This window comes from Mizuhopecten yessoensis, unplaced genomic scaffold (genome assembly GCF_002113885.1).
Source record: "Mizuhopecten yessoensis strain PY_sf001 unplaced genomic scaffold, ASM211388v2 scaffold8261, whole genome shotgun sequence".
Taxonomy (NCBI): domain Eukaryota; kingdom Metazoa; phylum Mollusca; class Bivalvia; order Pectinida; family Pectinidae; genus Mizuhopecten; species Mizuhopecten yessoensis.
The window spans coordinates 11,017-30,486 of record NW_018407459.1 but is presented as its reverse complement, the minus strand read 5'-3'; the positions used below and the strand labels follow the sequence as shown (position 1 = coordinate 30,486).

The following is a 19,470-nucleotide window of genomic DNA, read 5'->3' as shown; positions in this document are numbered from 1 at the left end:
ATGACAAAATTGAAGGCTCAGTGTGCGTCACCTTATAGATGAGACGAGAAGACTAGTTTGATACTTTGATGTACATTAAAAGAATTGCTCGGTCGCGTAACGGTAAAATTGACTGACTTTGTAGTTGGGTGTCGCATCTCTGTACTCCATTTTGTACATTGTAATGTATCTGAGGAAACCAATAAACATGAAATTTGTAATCTACAAATGCCCAGGTATCTGCCTATCGATTGGTCAGAATTTTTTTCTACCTGAGACCAATCAAATTGCTAGCCGCGTGCCTTCAATTTTGCTTTGACATATTCCAGGGGTACAGAGAGCGCAAGTGAACGTCAACCCTGGAGTTTTGAGGATGCTTTGACCTCGCCAGGTCAAAATATAGGCCTTCTACCATCTCCCACACGGTCTGGAAAGAGTTTCCCAGTCATTTTCAATACATTCAACAGCTAGTAATCACTAAGCTATGATGTGCTAGTGTTCTTGTTTTGTTTAGGACAGGAGATTAGCAATAGGCAGTAGGATTGATATTTGTGACAAGGGAGTTGGATTGGTCCATGTGACTGGCAGGTGACAATAGCTGTGCAGGATTGATCTACTGTATGTTGCAGGAATATGACAAACGTCGGTGGGGTTGATATCATTGTGACAGAAGGGTGACAATAGTCGTAGGGATTGATATCATTGTGACAGGAGGGTGACAATAGTCGGTGGGATTGATATCATTGTGACAGGAGAGTGACAAAAGTCGGTTGGATTGAAATCATAGTGAAAGGAGGTGACACTATTCGATTATATTGTGTGTGTTTGGGGGGGTTGTTACGCTTCCCGATTATCACCAGTTGTACCAAATTCTGATCCACTTGTGACTTTCAATGTTTGAAAATAATTTACAGATAATTTCAACAATTAAAACACCAACGCGTCTTCGTGTGTTCACATTATAAAACATAGCGCATGCTTATTAGTATCTACCAATATTCTTGCTGCGCCCATGTAGAACAAGCATCCAACTACCAGCATCCGCATCAAAGTATTACGTCACAAAAAGAGAATGACGTCATTGTGACATCATACGGGATACTTTTACTCTAAAATTCCTGCTTTTTTAACCTATGGAAAATGCTTCTTTGTGTCGAATGTACCTGTTTTCTGTAAATCAAAGTTGTAGAAAATTTGTTTTTGTTATATTTAGAAATATGCAAAAAAAGACGTGTCTTACACGGTCAATTTCCTATCTTGCACACCTTAAGATGATGTGGAAAACTATTACAACGATTCAACCATTTCCTTACAATTTTATAGTAAAAAATTACACGCGGTTTCGTCATCTTTTGCTTCCAATACACAGAGCTGAGTCATTGATGTTTTTATAAGATATCCCTCTCTGCGTTTTCCTTTAAAGTGATTGACGTAACGTCATCATTCACCACGTAGTGATTTTTTTCTTACCAATATGTGCAAATAAAATCAATTCCCCACATGTTATTATTAAAGCCATCGACATCAAATTATCCTCAATGTTGTGGGATGTTTTCAAATTTAAAGTACCGATATTATACATATTTTTGTCTCTCCATTAAGAAGATATCACCTTTTCCCGCTAAAACCAGTTATTTCATTCACTCTGCTTATGCAAAAATTATGAAAAACTAAATCGTTAAATAAATGCCACATCCTTCAAACACAATATGTCTGAAATTTGAAAACGGATAATTAGAAAATTTACATAAAATGAAACCCTGAGATATTATTAATACGTATGCATGTTTTGGCTGTTATTGCGTGTAAAAAACAACCATAGGACATTCACTAAAAATGTTAAATTTTGTTCATAAACAAAACAAGAAAATGACGTTCGAATTAATGTTTTCGACGCAAAACAACGTAGCGTTACATGACGGCTAGACATGGGGAAATCAATGCTGTGCAGCGGTGTTAGGACACACAATATATCTAAGTTATGCTTCAAAAAGCTGAGTCAGAGAACTTGCCAATGCATGTTTTTTCATTAAAACAAACAGAGGTGTCATTTCATTCGAAAGTCATAAATATGGTATTTTTTCTTAAAAGTCGCATTTTACGGACCGTTACATAACGGCTAGACCCAGTAATATCTTAATAACCCAAATACTGTCGCTCTAATTTCTATCAACTTTTGCAGATTGTTTGAATAGATTAAGAACTTGCACCAAACCGAATCCAGACAAACGACATAACATATTCATCTAGAAATCATATAGCGAATGAACGCACATTTTGAACAACTAAAAACATTACACAAATGATACAAGTGGGTTTCATGTATTTTTTGCAACTTTCAAAAATGATATCGACTTTCAAGTATCATGTTATTCAAGAAAACATTGTTATATAGCTTTAAAATTCAAACATCTGCAGAATGGGCCCATATTTTACTTTTAAATATTCATTTATTTAAACGCGTAACCCGTTTATGTTACACATTACATTGGAGTAATGGCGAATTTTGACGTTATATCGGTGATTATTAGGTTGCACTCGAAACTTTTATATATTCTAATGAAATATTCAGGTAGATAAAAAAAATCTGAATAAGATGGTATATAATAACATATATATTTGATCCTTATTAAGATTTTATATAGCGCTGATGTAGCGAAATCCGCGACTTTTCGTATGTGCGTCAACATCTGACGTTACGTCAGTACTATTGTTCAATTTCTGTTATTAAACTAGATTTCCACAAAAAAATATCAGAACATCTCAATAAAATCTTAAAGCATAGTATTGTGATGTATATAATGTGATGTGTGTCAATGAATTTAGATTTATAAATTAACTACATGTATTTGATCCATCAGCTTACTGATGATATTGGGATGAGTTTTAAATTATTTCATCATGCTGTCTCTGTTGATAAACAATGCATTTCCTTATATACCACGTACATTTACGTGATCGGGTGGTGCAGCGGATAGCACACTTGCCTTTCACCAAGGCGGCCGGGGTTCGATTCCCCGATCGGATGTGAAAAGGTATGGGGACATCTGCCCGAACACGTGGGTTTTCTCCGGGTACTCCGGTATCCTCCCACAGTAAGATGCGCTAACATCCGGACCAACAAGCGTGATTAGTATAAGTGGTAAACACTTGTTTCATAAATATTGTAAAATAAATAAAGTTTATATAAGTACATTTAACACCCGAAATATAATTTTATATACAGCAATTATGTTATTTATATATATATCCGTGAAAAATTTAATGTTAATCCCTGGTTCCGCTTATTGTTTGTTTGTTTTTTCTGTTACATTATTTCTTTTTAACGATATTCAAATGAAATATCGTTGAACTATTAAGAACACAACGTTATAAGTATTATAATTATGTTCTATATATTCCTTGTTTTGATGGTGATAAACAATTTTTAAAAGAAAGAAAACAACTTAATACGTATCTACTGTTTGTTTATATCACGATAAACTTGATATTTCAGAACAATATTTGAGAAAAATTACTTTTCCTTTCCAACTGTCCTCTATTCAAGGAAAGCATGTTAATTTTAGTACTTCAATAATTGTAGAATAATCAAGGAAGATAACTCGAACAGCTATGATGTTAAGACACGGAAAAGTGGAACATCTGAAGAATAAATACAAAATGGTCAAGAATGATTTGTTTGGAAAAGGTTGTCAATTTTGCTTGAACATATTTTTTCTAAATCAGGATTGACTTTAATTATGATAATAATTCTTATTATACACATTTATACATCAACTATTGACTTGCATTTAGTTGAAAAATATCCTCTTCATCTATATGTTCAGCACATTGAGTACCAAGTTTTGACATTTCTTGCTTTTCCCAGTTTGGTTTTCGGACTGTATATTTTAAAACGGCTAGACTACTGTCTTTTATAAAAAAAAAAATGTTATACAAGAAATTCCCGAAAGTATATTAGAGTGGTTTCCCCTGGCATACCAAAGTTCCGTGCCTAGCATTGCTCTACTTTGCTGTGCGTTTGTGTATAAAACGTCTCTGACCAATTCAGTAAGATGCTCAGGGTAATTCAAAGAACTCGTGGATTGACGTATTGTCGTTACAAGCATTCGAAGTCAGGGAACAAACAGGTCGATGTAAGTATGCGTTATTTCTTAAATGAATGCTCACGCGTACTTTTTGCCTAACTTCAACTTGTGTCACCGTGGCTGTGAGCAGAGACATAGGCCTGAAGCCAAACGTCTCTGTTGTGAGTGTGACAGAAAAACGGCATAAGCGCCATTTTATAACAAATGAATAATTGTAGATCTAATGAAATATAAATGATTTGTTTTCATTGTGTACATTTGATTGCAAAATTATGCTTTCAGTGTTGAGTTGATTCAGTAGTGTCTACAGTAACTTTACAGTTGAAGGGAGGTAACTCTGACATACATGTACCTAACTCGTTATTTTGTGCACAGGACACCCCGAAGAAAATCCCATGTTTGGTAAAAGAAGAAGACATGGTAAATGATTGGATCGGTCCATCTGATCCGGTGTCCAACCTGAGACCTATAAAGTTCCACGTTAGTAAAGAAGATTCCCCCCTTGCCAAAAGTTACAGGTCCCAGCGACAAGAAACACAAGACTGGAATCAGGAGTTTTGGTCTGAACATAACACGGAATTCTATGAGGTATATAGGTTATATATACACCCGAAGTTAGAATAGACTACATATATAGCTATCGACCACTGTTTCTTTTTTTTAAGATTTGATGAAATCGAAAATATTTAAATGAAAATAAAACCAATTGCAATGGACCAGTAATTATATAAGTCATACACAATTTTTTTAACAGTTTAGGGAACACTAGGAAATATTAAAAAAACAAACACCAAACAAACAAAGAAAAAACCCCATTGCGTATTGATATATATTATCTAATTAATTATAAGGTCAATGACATAAAAATATGATATATATATATATATATTGGTATTAGGCTATACAGATGTCAACAAATTAAACCATACTGGGGCCACAAAAGATGTACATTTTAAAGATTGTTTTACTGACTTTATCAGTATATGATGAATAAAGTTGTTCAGAAATAAAAAATAAATCAAATGTTAGATAATTGGGATACTTCTTATGGTTGATATTACTCAAGTACACTACTACTAGGAGTTGAGGGATGAGCATAAATATTGACTCACATTTTGTTAGTTGTGAAATTGTAGTATTTTAGCTTTCCATTTTCTTTATTGACAGTCTCTGAATTTTAGGAGATCAACTAGTACTATACAATGGGATACAATAGGATGAATAATGGATGCAGGCAGACACTCTGCCTCTATATCCATATCTTGATATATTTTTAACATATTTAGAAAATATTATTCATTAATTCATTAATTGTCATTTCCTAAGATCTCTTTATGGCCGGCCAGCCAAATGATTGTATTTCAGTATAACTTCAACTATAACTTGAAAGAGGGTGCTAAATATGCTACATTTCAACTAAATTACAAATATTTATTGATTAGATGAAAGAGAACTTTGTGAAAAAGCGACTAGAAGAAAAGCAGGAGGAAGGGTCTGATTCTGAAACTTTATCTGCAGAAGAAATGTCTGTTTTCTACAAGAAGTTCCTGGACAATCACTACAAACTCCACATGAATTACAACAGGTAAACCTACTTAGTCTGTCAAGTATTTAAGTGGTACATTTGTTATTACATCAAAGAATAACTCTGGTCTATATCTTCTGGGGCAAATATAAAACTGAAAAAAAAGACAATCACATGTACCAGAACTAGGCTGAAACACATGTTGTTTGTGTGTCAGGGCAGAGCAAGGCACCTATTGCACCCACAGACATATACATGTACACTGTTCCTAGCGCTTTAACCTCTTCTAGACTAAATCTATGTAAGAGTTTAACTTTTTCAAGGCATTCTATTGTATTTTCAATTCTTGCAAGTAAACATTAGTAAAATAGAAAGAGATAGATTATGTACACCTGTAGAAAATAACAAACAGTATTTTAACTTTTTGGTACACTCAAGCAAAGAAGGTAGTGATATAGATTTTACTGTCACGTAAGTCGATATAACATCAAATATATTCTTCACAATTTTAATGTTTTGCATAACTAAAATTACTAAATTCAAGAGACTCATTGTACATTGTAACTTGACATGAACATATTTACCAATACACATATAGAGTTATACTTTTTATTATTATAGTATATGACTGGTGTCAAAAGCAAGGCTCTCACTTGTTGATTTCAACTATGTGTTGAACTGCTGTTCTCCGTCATCCCTCTTAGCTTAAATAGATAAACAAAAATAAAGAGGAAAGTGATGAAACTTTTGTTGTATCAGCAAAGTTGGGGTTGAACGCCAGCAGAACAGTAACTCGTCTGAGTGGTTTACTATGTTATTTCTTTTGCCTTTTGCAGGGAATGGTATGGGAGGAACTTCTCATTGTTATGGCCAGCCTTTAAACTCAATATGGAAAAGTTCACAAAAAGATTCAGGAAATAATACATAAAAGTTGACAATATTGTGGAGCAACATAAACACTATTCATATAGACTCGGAGAGTTTGGTATCAACCAAGACAAATATCAGATTATTCTGAAAGCTTCTGTCAGATGATACAAATATCAGCCATTGATATATAGTTGGCTTTCAGTGCCGGAAAAAACAGAAATGGTGTGGACGTGGATTCTGTGGAGTTGTCTACTTCACGGTGTAGGTTGTGATCAGTGTTTGCACAAATCAGGAAAAAATACAAGTTTATAGTTAGATTATGTAACAACCGTAGTTCATGCCAATGATACACGTAAAATGTATTGTATACATACATACATTTTGTCTTCAAACGTATACAAGAAAATGGTTGAGAATCTTGCAACACATCAAACAGACCCAATAAATTGTTGATTTTATCCTGTTAAATGTGTATTTGTATTGTTATTCAACTGTTTCAACTGTTATCTCATTATAAATTATCTGCTCTGTTATCTAAGTTGCAAAATCAACTGCTTTAAAACGAATACAAAATGTTACCCAAGGGAGGTATATTCACTCCATTTCTTTAGTCAAACAGATTATAAACAGCCCACTCACGTTTCCAGGAATATCACAGGTTTATATCCACACATGTAATTAATAAAAACACAATGGTCGCAAGCTCATTATGTTTGAGGAAATTGAAAATATTTCCTTGTGCATGTTATTTTCTTTTCTTATCACACTATTATTATTAAAGTATAGCAATGTGTGAGAACTGTAGAATGCCCCTATTTGTATAGAGTATGACCTCACTGGTTGGTGAAGCAGTTGTGGAGGAAGCGTCACCTAAATGCCCGCGTTGTTGTCTAGTCGGGAGATTAACGAGCTAGTGTAACTACAAGGAAAGTATTGAGAAATTGAAAACTTCAAAATGTATTAATATTAAGTTTCGATATAAAGAAATATATTTGAAAAAGATTAATGACAGAATTAATAATATTATTAATAAAATAATATTAGTCTTAAATTGCTATGTTCCTATTAAATTGCTTTGTTTCTATTAAATTGCTTAAAACGTGACGAACCAAATTGGTATCAAAGTACGAAAACCAGCGGCGGATCCAGATACCCATCTGGGGGGTTTCTAAATTTCCAGGGGGGTTTCCATGTGGGGAATAATTGAGGAAAATGGTGAAAATACTTGATTTTTATAGAAAACTCTCAGGCAGGGTGGGGTTCCTGAAGCAGAAAAAACCCCCTCTGGATCCGCCACTGAAAACCATGTTGGTCGTTTAACGGGGTTTCCCAGCGAATCTCAAATTCGATCTTCGACGGCTCTACCGAAAATCAGATGCTAAAAGAACATGTTTGTTCTTATTATTGACAAACAGTTGTGTTTTACTTTTGGATCGTGATTTCATTTAGACAAGTAGACACTAACATAATACCTATTTTAAATAACAATGATTCTTCATAGTTCAAGTGTATGTACTACTAGAACTAAATAAGGTATACATGATCAGGCCAAACAAAAAATATGTCTGTTTAGGGTTCCCGACCGACCCTACCTTTTTACCCCCGACCATGTTTTTTTTTTAAACCGCTGATTTTCGAATTTTAGAAGGTTCTTTGCCTTTCAAAATGGCTTTTAGCTCCGTGTTGGCGCTAAATGTCAGCATATGGAGCACAATTTGCCTCCAAATGAGCCTTGTTTATGTAATTCTTTGTTTTACATACAATAGGAGGGTCATACTCACTTCTTAGACACAGCTTCACAAGAAGTTCTTTCAGTAAATTATTTAACTTAAAATTGTCCACATGAAATCATTGCGAAAACTAAGGTATCATTAGAACGATGTCACCATTATTAATCACTGTGTATGACTGACACCGGATAAAGCAGGTACCGAAGCGGGCATTAAAGCTGGGCGCAGTGAAATCACGGTAAGTTTTCCGATTGTTCTGGTATTTTCTGGTAGTGAAGAGACAAACAAAGAAGCACAACAGTTCAACAATGAACAATGATGTGTGTGATACAGATACTTTGTAAACTATTTCATGCGATCTTGAGATATTGGTAACAAATGACAACAAAGTACCGGTACAAAATCGTATACAAAGAAACAATAACAGATACCTATTGAAGTACGACATATACGATGACGAAACGGACGTAAATGGCATATATGTAGATGAGACCGGGATATACATCTAATGGTCATGTGTCTAAATGAAGTCATTACGATGTAATTGACTGAAATGTGTTTTCGTCTGTGTACGGCGAATAGATGTTGATACATTGTCAAGTGTACGGCGACTAGCATGTTAACAGTACGGCGAATAGCTATACTAAGATGTTGCTTTGTAACAACATTTGTGAATGATATCGTAAGGGAAGGGGCAGTAAAGAATGTCGAAAGTGTTATGAATGTCGAGTTAAGTAATGATGAGGATTACCCAAATTCGCATGCTATAACACATGTTCAAATCACAATATGATGGGTTGTTCTGCCGCGATCGTAAAATCATTTACTTCAAAGTAATGTCAATATATATAGGGATACGTTTTTTCAAGTGTATTGAGAAACTGACTGTTTATTTGGTACATTCGTGTGTTCAAGCTGGTCTTTCGTTGAAATTCCTCCTCAGGAACATTTCTTGTAATCATATCTTCTACTGTCGATGTCACGATCGGCTCAACTGCATAATCATTCCCGTTTTCAACAGACGCAATAGCTGGTGAATATTGCGTTTGGGGCTCTTACGCATAATGTGACTGGAAAATGTTTGTATCGATATCTGACATTTCTTCTGAAGGAATATTAAAGAGGACTTCATCCAAGTTCACGGTGTTTTCTCCTGAAAGATCTTTTTTCTTTTGTTTGCTGCTTTTTTTCATGAACTATACCATGATACAAGATGTCTGAAATGTTTTTTGAGTGTTCTTTAATCCCAATTGAAATCCCGAGGATAGTTTCTTTACATGGAGTTCACGCAAGACGTCATCATAGCTTGAAACCTGCACTACTCCTGTTTGAAATATCTCATAGCACAGTACCTTAGCGCTTTTCTTTTGCACATCAGAAAATACCTTCTTTTGCAGTTCCAAAAGGGTAAGTGATTCCCCTTCCTCAGTATGAAATACCAACTTTGCCCACTGACCATCGTAGGAAACGACTGGTGTGTAGATACCTTCAAGGAAAAGAGCTCTCAATACATATTGCAACATTTTTCGCATAACGTCTGTTTTCATGCTGTATCCTTTGAGTGCATAAGCAACAGGAAAGGCATGTGGTATTTCAGCTTTGTACGATCGAGGTCGGCTATAAGGAAAACTAGCACTTCACTCGCTCTTTGCAAACATATATCATAACAGTTCTTGACTATAGCTCTTGACATTTCAAAAACACTTTTTCTACTTGCCGCAACTGGACTTTATTTCCAATAACGGGGCGACTTTCATGATAGACTCTTCCAGAAGAAGAGGTCGAATGAACCAGATATCTCCAACACAGGACGGTATCTCAGCTATCAAGCGAACATTTGATTTACAAAATTTTAATATTCGCGTTTTAAATATTTTCCTGAATGGGCTGTCTTTTCGAGCTTTATGTGGGCGAAATTAATGTAGTTTTTCTTCGTTCTCTTTTATAGTAATCCCTACCCTGTTCCCTACACACTGTAATGTTGAAGTTGCAAATTTTTGATGTATTTTGTTTTTGGCGTATACATTTTACATGGTCAGATCTATGACATTCAACAAGGTGGTGGATTATATCTACAAACGTAGAAAACTGCTCCGGGCAATACCAGCATGTATACCGTGCCATTCCTGTAAGAAAACCAAAATATATCACATTAAGGTAAAGTATTCACTTGAATACCGTATAGCATAGGAACTATCTGCCGTACACCAGGTTTTTTGAAAATTCCTATTCGCCGTACATTGGTTTTTCTATTCGCCGTACACTTACCCAAAATTAGTTATGCCAATATCTAAAGAACAAAGCATTATATATAATGATTCCATGAATTATCATGACTATATAACTATAAGTAATCATCGCAGCATATAAATGTATTTAGTACCGGCAAATGTCAAGTAAAGACAATATTTGCTGTTGCGAATGAAGATTTAGCGGTACTAGGCAGACTGTTTTTGTAAATAATTTGCAACAACACCAAATATTGTACATGTCTCCTGTTTCAAATATTAATTATGTATATGATTGACTGTCATGCTTCTTTATATGTATCTTCACTACCAGAAAATGCCTGAAATATCGGAAAACTTACCGTGACTTGACTGCGCCCATCTTTAATGCCCGCTGCGGTACCTGCTATATCCGGTATCAGTCATACACAGTGTTCACGTGAGAGCTAATAACTATGAGTTGTCAGAACCTCATCAATGTCCTATCAAGCTGTGTTCCTAATACCCCTACTCCAGTCCAGGATTGCACAACACGATATTCATTATTTCCCTATTGCATTCATGGTGGAGATATCAAGGTATATATTTGTTTTATTGATTTATTGTTTAATGCCGAATTATTAATCTATAACCACACACTTGTTTAATTCCCTTTGACATATTTAACGGGAAAGTAAGTTCACAAAATGACGCCAGGAAGTTAAAGAAATACTTGATTGCGATAACGATATTCACCGATGGCTTAGTCTCTGGTTCAGTCTGACTTTCATAAAGCATACGCGGTTATTGAAAAGAAGCTATCATTCAAATTCAAGATGTGTTTGAAAACTACTTGTGTACTATTTATGAAAATTTTGTATTTCATGCAATTTATTCTGTGATTTCCGTTAAATTCATATTTGTATTTCTTATCTCAACTGATAAATGCTTTTATTGTTGTAGATTTGATGAGAAGTTTTTGTTATCCAAATAGGTCCCATACCCATTTCGTTGACTAGCGAACATTTGATAGGTGCTCTGCTGAGCGCCTGGCTGTGGTTGAGATACTTGGTCCTTATACTCACAAGGGTTTGTGAGGGTAAGGCTACATCTCCTTTGTCAACAACCTGTGCTTCATATCAAACTGATGTTTTGAAACATATTGTTATCCTCTGTTTTGGACGATCGAGACAAGTCTCTGTACAAGTTGCTATGATCCGGAGGTCAAACTAATGTGTAATGATCTACTTTGAAATGTTTTCTATCTTCTCTGTCTCCTCTCCTTCTCTGTCTCCTCTCCTCTCCTTTAATTTTCTGTCTCAATATTTAAGGTTGGCTAATAAACTATCGACCGAAGTGTTCGGACTGCGATATATATTTCTGGTATATAGTTTACCGTTGTTTTCTGAAGTTATAACACACGTAGCATAATGGATTCCTATTGGTGTTTTGTCTGTGCTTTGTCTGTGTTTTGTCTGTGCTTCGGAACGATTTATGTGTAGATCACAACTTTTCGCCTATCTTTGCGAAAAAATAAAAAGCAGTTGCTGTCCATGTTGAAAAAGTTTCCTTTGTAGTGGTACACACTTGTAGTGGTACACACTTGCCCATCAAAGCCATAGAAATGGGGTCCAGTTGATTAAATTTGCGTTAGCGTTATTGTACTAATTAACTTACATGTAGTTCCCTTTGTTTGTTTATGGCAAATTTGTTCTTATTCGAATAAGGAAATTGAGGATGTTTTCATCTATGTAACTTACGTTCTGTTGACATAAATGTTATATTAGGCCCATACTTGGGATTCCGTCGGTGACTGTCTGATGTTTACCGAGTTGATTGACTTATCCATATCGTATACGGATGACGGTAGGTTTGTAATCTTCCTTAATTAGGACTCTCGGCTCGGACAAGTGGTTCGTAATGAGTCCAAGGTGGTTTGCTCACTTCCTGCTTCAATTCCTGCAGGTTGGAGAAATGGAAAAAAGAATACACCTGTTGTTATCGTAAGAGGCGATCAACGCGGAACCCACTTCAGATCTTGGGATTTGCTTTTGTGCCCTCTATTTGGGGACACGGTAGCGACCAATATAAAGCGCCCAGTGTAATATTTGTGATCTTAACATTTCTCCCTACCTCTTATTATCTTTGATTTCTAGCACCTTGCTTGGCAATTACTCAGTTTTGGCTATACTGATGAACGTTGCGTCCAGGTAAGGAAGGCAATCGGTTGTCCTCAGTCCGGGATATACCAAAATATTTAAAATTGGTAGTTGTTATTCCCTGTTTATCGTTCAGCATTAAGGGTAATGATAAAACTGGTTCACCCGTTGTCTATGCAGTATAATAAGACCGGGCGGATGCTGTGCTTGGTGCCGTCGGCATGGTATTTTAGTGAGATAGCACTATCAAGTCGGTATCAGATTCGCGCTATCACAAGGAAGCAAATACACCAATATTCCCTGCTTCCGGCACACATACACAATAATCATGGAGGTGCGTCCTAAAATGACCTTAGCTGTTCATGAAATGGTAAGCCCTATAAACCAAACCAAGTACCTCCTGTTTCAGCTGGGATTTGGATTTGGGAGTTTTTCACTATTTCTGACATTTTTGATGATGCCTTTCTTTGAGTGAATGCTATTAAATATCAAAGAAACGTTAATTATAAGTATTTTAAACTTTATTCAGTCTTGCATGTAATAACAACAATATCCGATTAACTTTGTCCGTTTATTGTTTATCTCAACATATGACCAGTTTACAAAACGTTAGTCAGTAACAAAATATATTCAAACCAGTTTGTAGTTTCTTTTTCATACAGAGCGTCTGTACATAGATATTTCACAGAAATTAAGGAACACATTTGTAGCGCATTAAACTTATTAAAAATCAGGGTATTTGTTGCATTCACATTTGCATGATACAATTTATAGGCCGAGAGTGCACCCCCTCTCTCTCGCTCTCTCCAATTATATGTATTTCAGATCTTTCATTACACGAGTTTAGTACTAATATCAACCTTACAGCCGTAATAAATTATTCAAAGAAACAAAAAGGAGTAGTTAATTACATGTCTTATTTCAGGAGTTATCGTCAGTGAGTAAACCGTAAATTCAAAATGGACTATGGTACTGTACATGCAGTCTTGAACCTAAAGATGAGCTGATATAACGTAATTAATTGGTAGTCTACGCCTCCGCAACAGCTATGGTACCTGTATTTTGTAAAAGGTACGATGTTGTCTAAATGCTGTAACTAAAATCATAGGAGAGCAAGGTGGTCTCTTAATGCAGATTTACTGGGGCTATGACGTCATCCCAGACAAGGTCCGATAACGGAGTGCTCACGCCTGGTGAGGCCTCTGAAGGACCAATATCACATAATAATAATAATAATAATATACAACATTTATATAGCGCCTTATTTAATTTGCAAAATTACTCTAAAGCGCTTTACAACATATGGATAATAGTAATAGTTATAATTGTGAAACAAAAACAAAGGCTTACAATCACTTTTATACATTTCAGCAAGCAATGTGCACATACTTGAACAAATAAAGGATGGTATTTACATGACGTTTTTGCAGAGACCCTAAAATGCAGGCGTGAAGAGGGGAGATTTGATGTCCCTCTTGAATTTGGCCAGGGTATTTGACTTTCTAATAGCATATGGTAAGCTATTCCACAACGTGGCCGTAACCCTCCCAAAGCAGTGGTTTCCATAGGTCACAGTACGAGATTTTGGGACACACAACAATGATTCTGACTCCGACCGCAGTGATCGTGACAGCTAATACAGGGCAACACGCTTCTGTAGGTACTGAGGAGCTTTTCCATTCAGTGCCTTGTTTGTGTACACCAAAATTGTGTACTGCGACCTGTATCGTACAGGTTACCAGTTCAATGAATAAAGCACAAGTGTGATGTGCTCTCTCTTTCGAGTACGAGTAATCAGCCGTGCTGCAGTGTTCTGGACCCTCTGCAGACGACTAGTTAGTTTGTCAGATATACAACAGAGCAGGGCGTTACCATAATCCAACCGAGAGGTAACAAGTGAATGTACCAAAATCTTGCATGCATCTTCAGTTATAAACTGCCGAATACAGCCGATTTTCCTGGTCTGGTAGTAACAGGATTTGGCAATAGCGTTCACTTGTTTCGCCATGTTCAGTGAACTATCAAAGTATACCCCTAGGTTTTTAACAGCTGTGACAGTCTCAATAGTTCTGGCACCGACCTTGAGCTCGAGAGCCATTGTTTGCTGACACTTTAGGGAAAAGACGATTAGTTCCGTCTTTTCTTGATTAAGCTTTAGTAAGTTGGCGTTCATCCAGGTACTGATATCTGTAAGACAAACTTCCAGATTTTCTGAAGCTGTATCCGAACTGTCTTGTGGTTTGATGACCATGTAGACATAGACACGGAAGTAGGACACCCCGCCCGACCACATCATTATAACAACGCATTAACTATCAAATCCCCGAGCTTGTTTCACCCAGGAACAAACAGTTGATCCTGTCTCAGCAAATCAACCCTAAAATTCGACCTCATACAAGAAATCCAATAGCCAACATCGTGACTTTTATTAGTTCTATGTAAGTTGGAAATTTCCTCATATATGCTGGTTGGTAAATGCATCTAGTATACATTTAGTGTAAACCTTGTTTCGTTTCTTTCATTTCACACACCAATTCACAAATCTACAAACAGAAGTCGCAAAAAGAAACAAGCTTAGTATGCATTTGATTAAAATTTTAGAAAGGTTTTCAGCTATGTTAGTTAGTTAGCTAAGTTAGTTTTGTATGGAAGTCGCCCTTATTAGTTAGTTACATTTTTGGTAATGAGTATGAAGACGAAGGCAGAGTGTGTTTTCAGTATTTGTCATTTTGTGAATTCCATAGTTGTAATGAGCGGAGGAGAAACCCGTGTGTAGTCCACCATTACCAGACAGCGAGCTGTTAAAAATAGCACACAGATGTGTATATAACAACATTACTCATTCATTGACGGTATATGGCAATAATATGTACTTGCGTAAGATACTACAACAATAAACAATGAATCCATAACAGTTTTAAATAGACTCATACATTTTGACAACATTTTAAAGAACTTATTGTCTTGTTTAAAGAACATAAAACACTTTTACAAGCCTAACTTGAGAAAAACTATCCAACTGGTAATGCACGTCCGAGTTTACAAGCTATTTAAATTCCAAAGAAAATAAACAACTAAAACGAGGAAGACAGTTTTGCATGAATTTAATATGATACGATAATATTCTGTGTTCCCGTGTGAGTTTAATTAATCTATTCACCATTAATTCTTCACAGAACTGTTATTGAAACAGCTAGCACGGAAATTAACTCACAACGAAAAAATATGTTCAGTTTAATACACGTTAACAGCACAGAACAACAAATATTAACTATTTCTCATTGCTAAGTACCTTGAACGTCCCAGTTCATAATTTTCTTCTTTACTAAGCGCAAGTCATGTTAAACAATGCAGACATTTTTACCAATTTCTTTGTTTTTTCTTTCATTATTAATGACACTTCAATGTATTAAGACACTGACCCATCTAACAAATGTAAGGGTTTATATAACTATAAGTAACAGGCAATGGTACGCTACAACACAAAGTCCGAATAGAATGAACGCAATCCGCACGCAGATGATACATTGTACGTATACGCTACAACACAAAGTCCGAATAGAATGAACGCAATCCGCACGCAGATGGTAACACCTTGAAGATAAGGATAACTAAGACATGCTGCAGTACACAGTTATTTCATGTTCATTTTTTGGCAACACTGCTCCAATGTTCTCTGGAAGACGTGACACCAATATCAACAATGTTTTAAGTTCATCTCAAGCTGAGTTAAGCCTTCAGTCGCTTATATAAATTTGTAGGAAACAAAGTTTGAGCTAAGCATCTATGGCAAACAAATGGGAAACAAAGTTTGAGCTAAGCCTCTAACGGTAAATATATAAAGGAGATTATGTGTGAGCTCAGCATTAGGCGGAGTGTTGATGTTGGTGATATTGATGTCTCGAGAACTGTTGCCCTTAATTGCCTACCGCGGGCCATTTGTCACAAATGTTCCCGAAGAACGATTTCCAATTGTTACCTATGTACCAAGCTTTAAAAAATTTGAATAACAAAATATTGCGCGCATATTTATTCAACATGGACCAATTGATTGGTTCACTTTTCACATGGAAAAGAGCCGAATGAACAGACTAATTTGCGCAGATTTGTAGCACTTGAAACCGGTTAATGGAGGAGAGAAACAGTTGACTGATTCGTCTTCATCAGACAATGGACTTAAAATAACCATCTATAGCATTAAGTAACAATAACATAATCAAAACAACGGAATCAGGTTTAAACCAGGGACCTTCAACACATTCCACCGTTTACATGTCTACGAGTATTTCACCGTTTACATGTCCACGAGTATTCCACCGTTTACATGTCTACGAGAATTTCACCGTTTACATGTTTACGAGTATTTCACCGTTTACATGTCTACGAGTATTCCACCGTTTACATGTCTACGAGTATTCCACCGTTTACATGTCTACGAGTATTTCACCGTTTACATGTCTACGAGTATTCCACCGTTTACATGTCTACGAGTATTCCACCGTTTACATGTCTACGAGTATTCCACCGTTTACATGTCTACGAGTATTCCACCGTTTACATGTCTACGAGTATTCCACCGTTTACATGTCTACGAGTATTCCACCGTTTACATGTCTACGAGTATTCCACCGTTTACATGTCTACGAGTATTCCACCGTTTACATGTCTACGAGTATTCCACCGTTTACATGTCTACGAGTATTCCACCGTTTACATGTCTACGAGTATTCCACCGTTTACATGTCTACGAGTATTCCACCGTTTACATGTCTACGAGTATTCCACCGTTTACATGTCTACGAGTATTCCACCGTTTACATGTCTACGAGTATTCCACCGTTTACATGTCTACGAGTATTCCACCGTTTACATGTCTACGAGTATTCCACCGTTTACATGTCTACGAGTATTCCACCGTTTACATGTCTACGAGTATTCCACCGTTTACATGTCTACGAGTATTCCACCGTTTACATGTCTACGAGTATTCCACCGTTTACATGTCTACGAGTATTCCACCGTTTACATGTCTACGAGTATTCCACCGTTTACATGTCTACGAGTATTCCACCGTTTACATGTCTACGAGTATTCCACCGTTTACATGTCTACGAGTATTCCACCGTTTACATGTCTACGAGTATTCCACCGTTTACATGTCTACGAGTATTCCACCGTTTACATGTCTACGAGTATTCCACCGTTTACATGTCTACGAGTATTCCACCGTTTACATGTCTACGAGTATTCCACCGTTTACATGTCTACGAGTATTCCACCGTTTACATGTCTACGAGTATTCGACCGTTTACATGTCTACGAGTATTCCACCGTTTACATGTCTACGAGTATTCCACCGTTTACATGTCTACGAGTATTCCACCGTTTACATGTCTACGAGTATTCCACCGTTTACATGTCTACGAGTATTCCACCGTTTACATGTCTACGAGTATTCCACCGTTTACATGTCTACGAGTATTCCACCGTTTACATGTCTACGAGTATTCCACCGTTTACATGTCTACGAGTATTCCACCGTTTACATGTCTACGAGTATTCCACCGTTTACATGTCTACGAGTATTCCACCGTTTACATGTCTACGAGTATTCCACCGTTTACATGTCTACGAGTATTCCACCGTTTACATGTCTACGAGTATTCCACCGTTTACATGTCTACGAGTATTCCACCGTTTACATGTCTACGAGTATTCCACCGTTTACATGTCTACGAGTATTCCACCGTTTACATGTCTACGAGTATTCCACCGTTTACATGTCTACGAGTATTCCACCGTTTACATGTCTACGAGTATTCCACCGTTTACATGTCTACGAGTATTCCACCGTTTACATGTCTACGAGTATTCCACCGTTTACATGTCTACGAGTATTCCACCGTTTACATGTCTACGAGTATTCCACCGTTTACATGTCTACGAGTATTCCACCGTTTACATGTCTACGAGTATTCCACCGTTTACATGTCTACGAGTATTCCACCGTTTACATGTCTACGAGTATTCCACCGTTTACATGTCTACGAGTATTCCACCGTTTACATGTCTACGAGTATTCCACCGTTTACATGTCTACGAGTATTCCACCGTTTACATGTCTACGAGTATTCCACCGTTTACATGTCTACGAGTATTCGACCGTTTACATGTCTACGAGTATTCCACCGTTTACATGTCTACGAGTATTCCACCGTTTACATGTCTACGAGTATTCCACCGTTTACATGTCTACGAGTATTCCACCGTTTACATGTCTACGAGTATTCCACCGTTTACATGTCTACGAGTATTCCACCGTTTACATGTCTACGAGTATTCCACCGTTTACATGTCTACGAGTATTCCACCGTTTACATGTCTACGAGTATTCCACCGTTTACATGTCTACGAGTATTCCACCGTTTACATGTCTACGAGTATTCCACCGTTTACATGTCTACGAGTATTCCACCGTTTACATGTCTACGAGTATTCCACCGTTTACATGTCTACGAGTATTCCACCGTTTACATGTCTACGAGTATTCCACCGTTTACATGTCTACGAGTATTCCACCGTTTACATGTCTACGAGTATTCCACCGTTTACATGTCTACGAGTATTCCACCGTTTACATGTCTACGAGTATTCCACCGTTTACATGTCTACGAGTATTCCACCGTTTACATGTCTACGAGTATTCGACCGTTTACATGTCTACGAGTATTCGACCGTTTACATGTCTACGAGTATGCGATCGTTTACATGTCTACGAGTATTCGATCGTTTACATGTCTACGAGTATTCGACCGTTTACATGTCTACGAGTATGCGATCGTTTACGTGTCTACGAGTATTCAATCGTTTACATGTCTACGAGTATTCGACCGTTTACATGTCTACGAGTAT

The 19,470-nt window shown here is 36.6% G+C and overlaps 1 protein-coding gene across 1 annotated transcript; it reads left to right on the top strand.

The window, feature by feature from the left end:
* The first annotated feature begins 3,966 nt into the window (after positions 1-3,966).
* On the top strand, positions 3,967-6,930 carry LOC110455540 (apoptogenic protein 1, mitochondrial-like). The gene is made up of 4 exons (XM_021505725.1): positions 3,967-4,115; positions 4,443-4,655; positions 5,510-5,652; positions 6,429-6,930. Exons 1-4 carry the CDS (start codon positions 4,035-4,037, stop codon positions 6,511-6,513), a joined length of 522 nt encoding a protein of 173 aa, XP_021361400.1. The 5' UTR covers positions 3,967-4,034; the 3' UTR covers positions 6,514-6,930.
* Positions 6,931-19,470: the final 12,540 nt, after the last annotated feature.

What these genes read in the sequence shown, in the direction of transcription:
- LOC110455540 (XM_021505725.1), top strand. Translation starts at nt 4,035, where the DNA reads ATGCTCAGGGTAATTCAAAGAACTCGTGGATTGACGTATTGTCGTTAC. An exon ending in CAGGGAACAAACAGGTCGAT is followed by an intron (nt 4,116 to 4,442) that starts GTAAGTATGCGT and finishes TTTTGTGCACAG; the next exon opens with GACACCCCGAAGAAAATCCC. An exon ending in CTCCACATGAATTACAACAG is followed by an intron (nt 5,653 to 6,428) that starts GTAAACCTACTT and finishes TGCCTTTTGCAG; the next exon opens with GGAATGGTATGGGAGGAACT.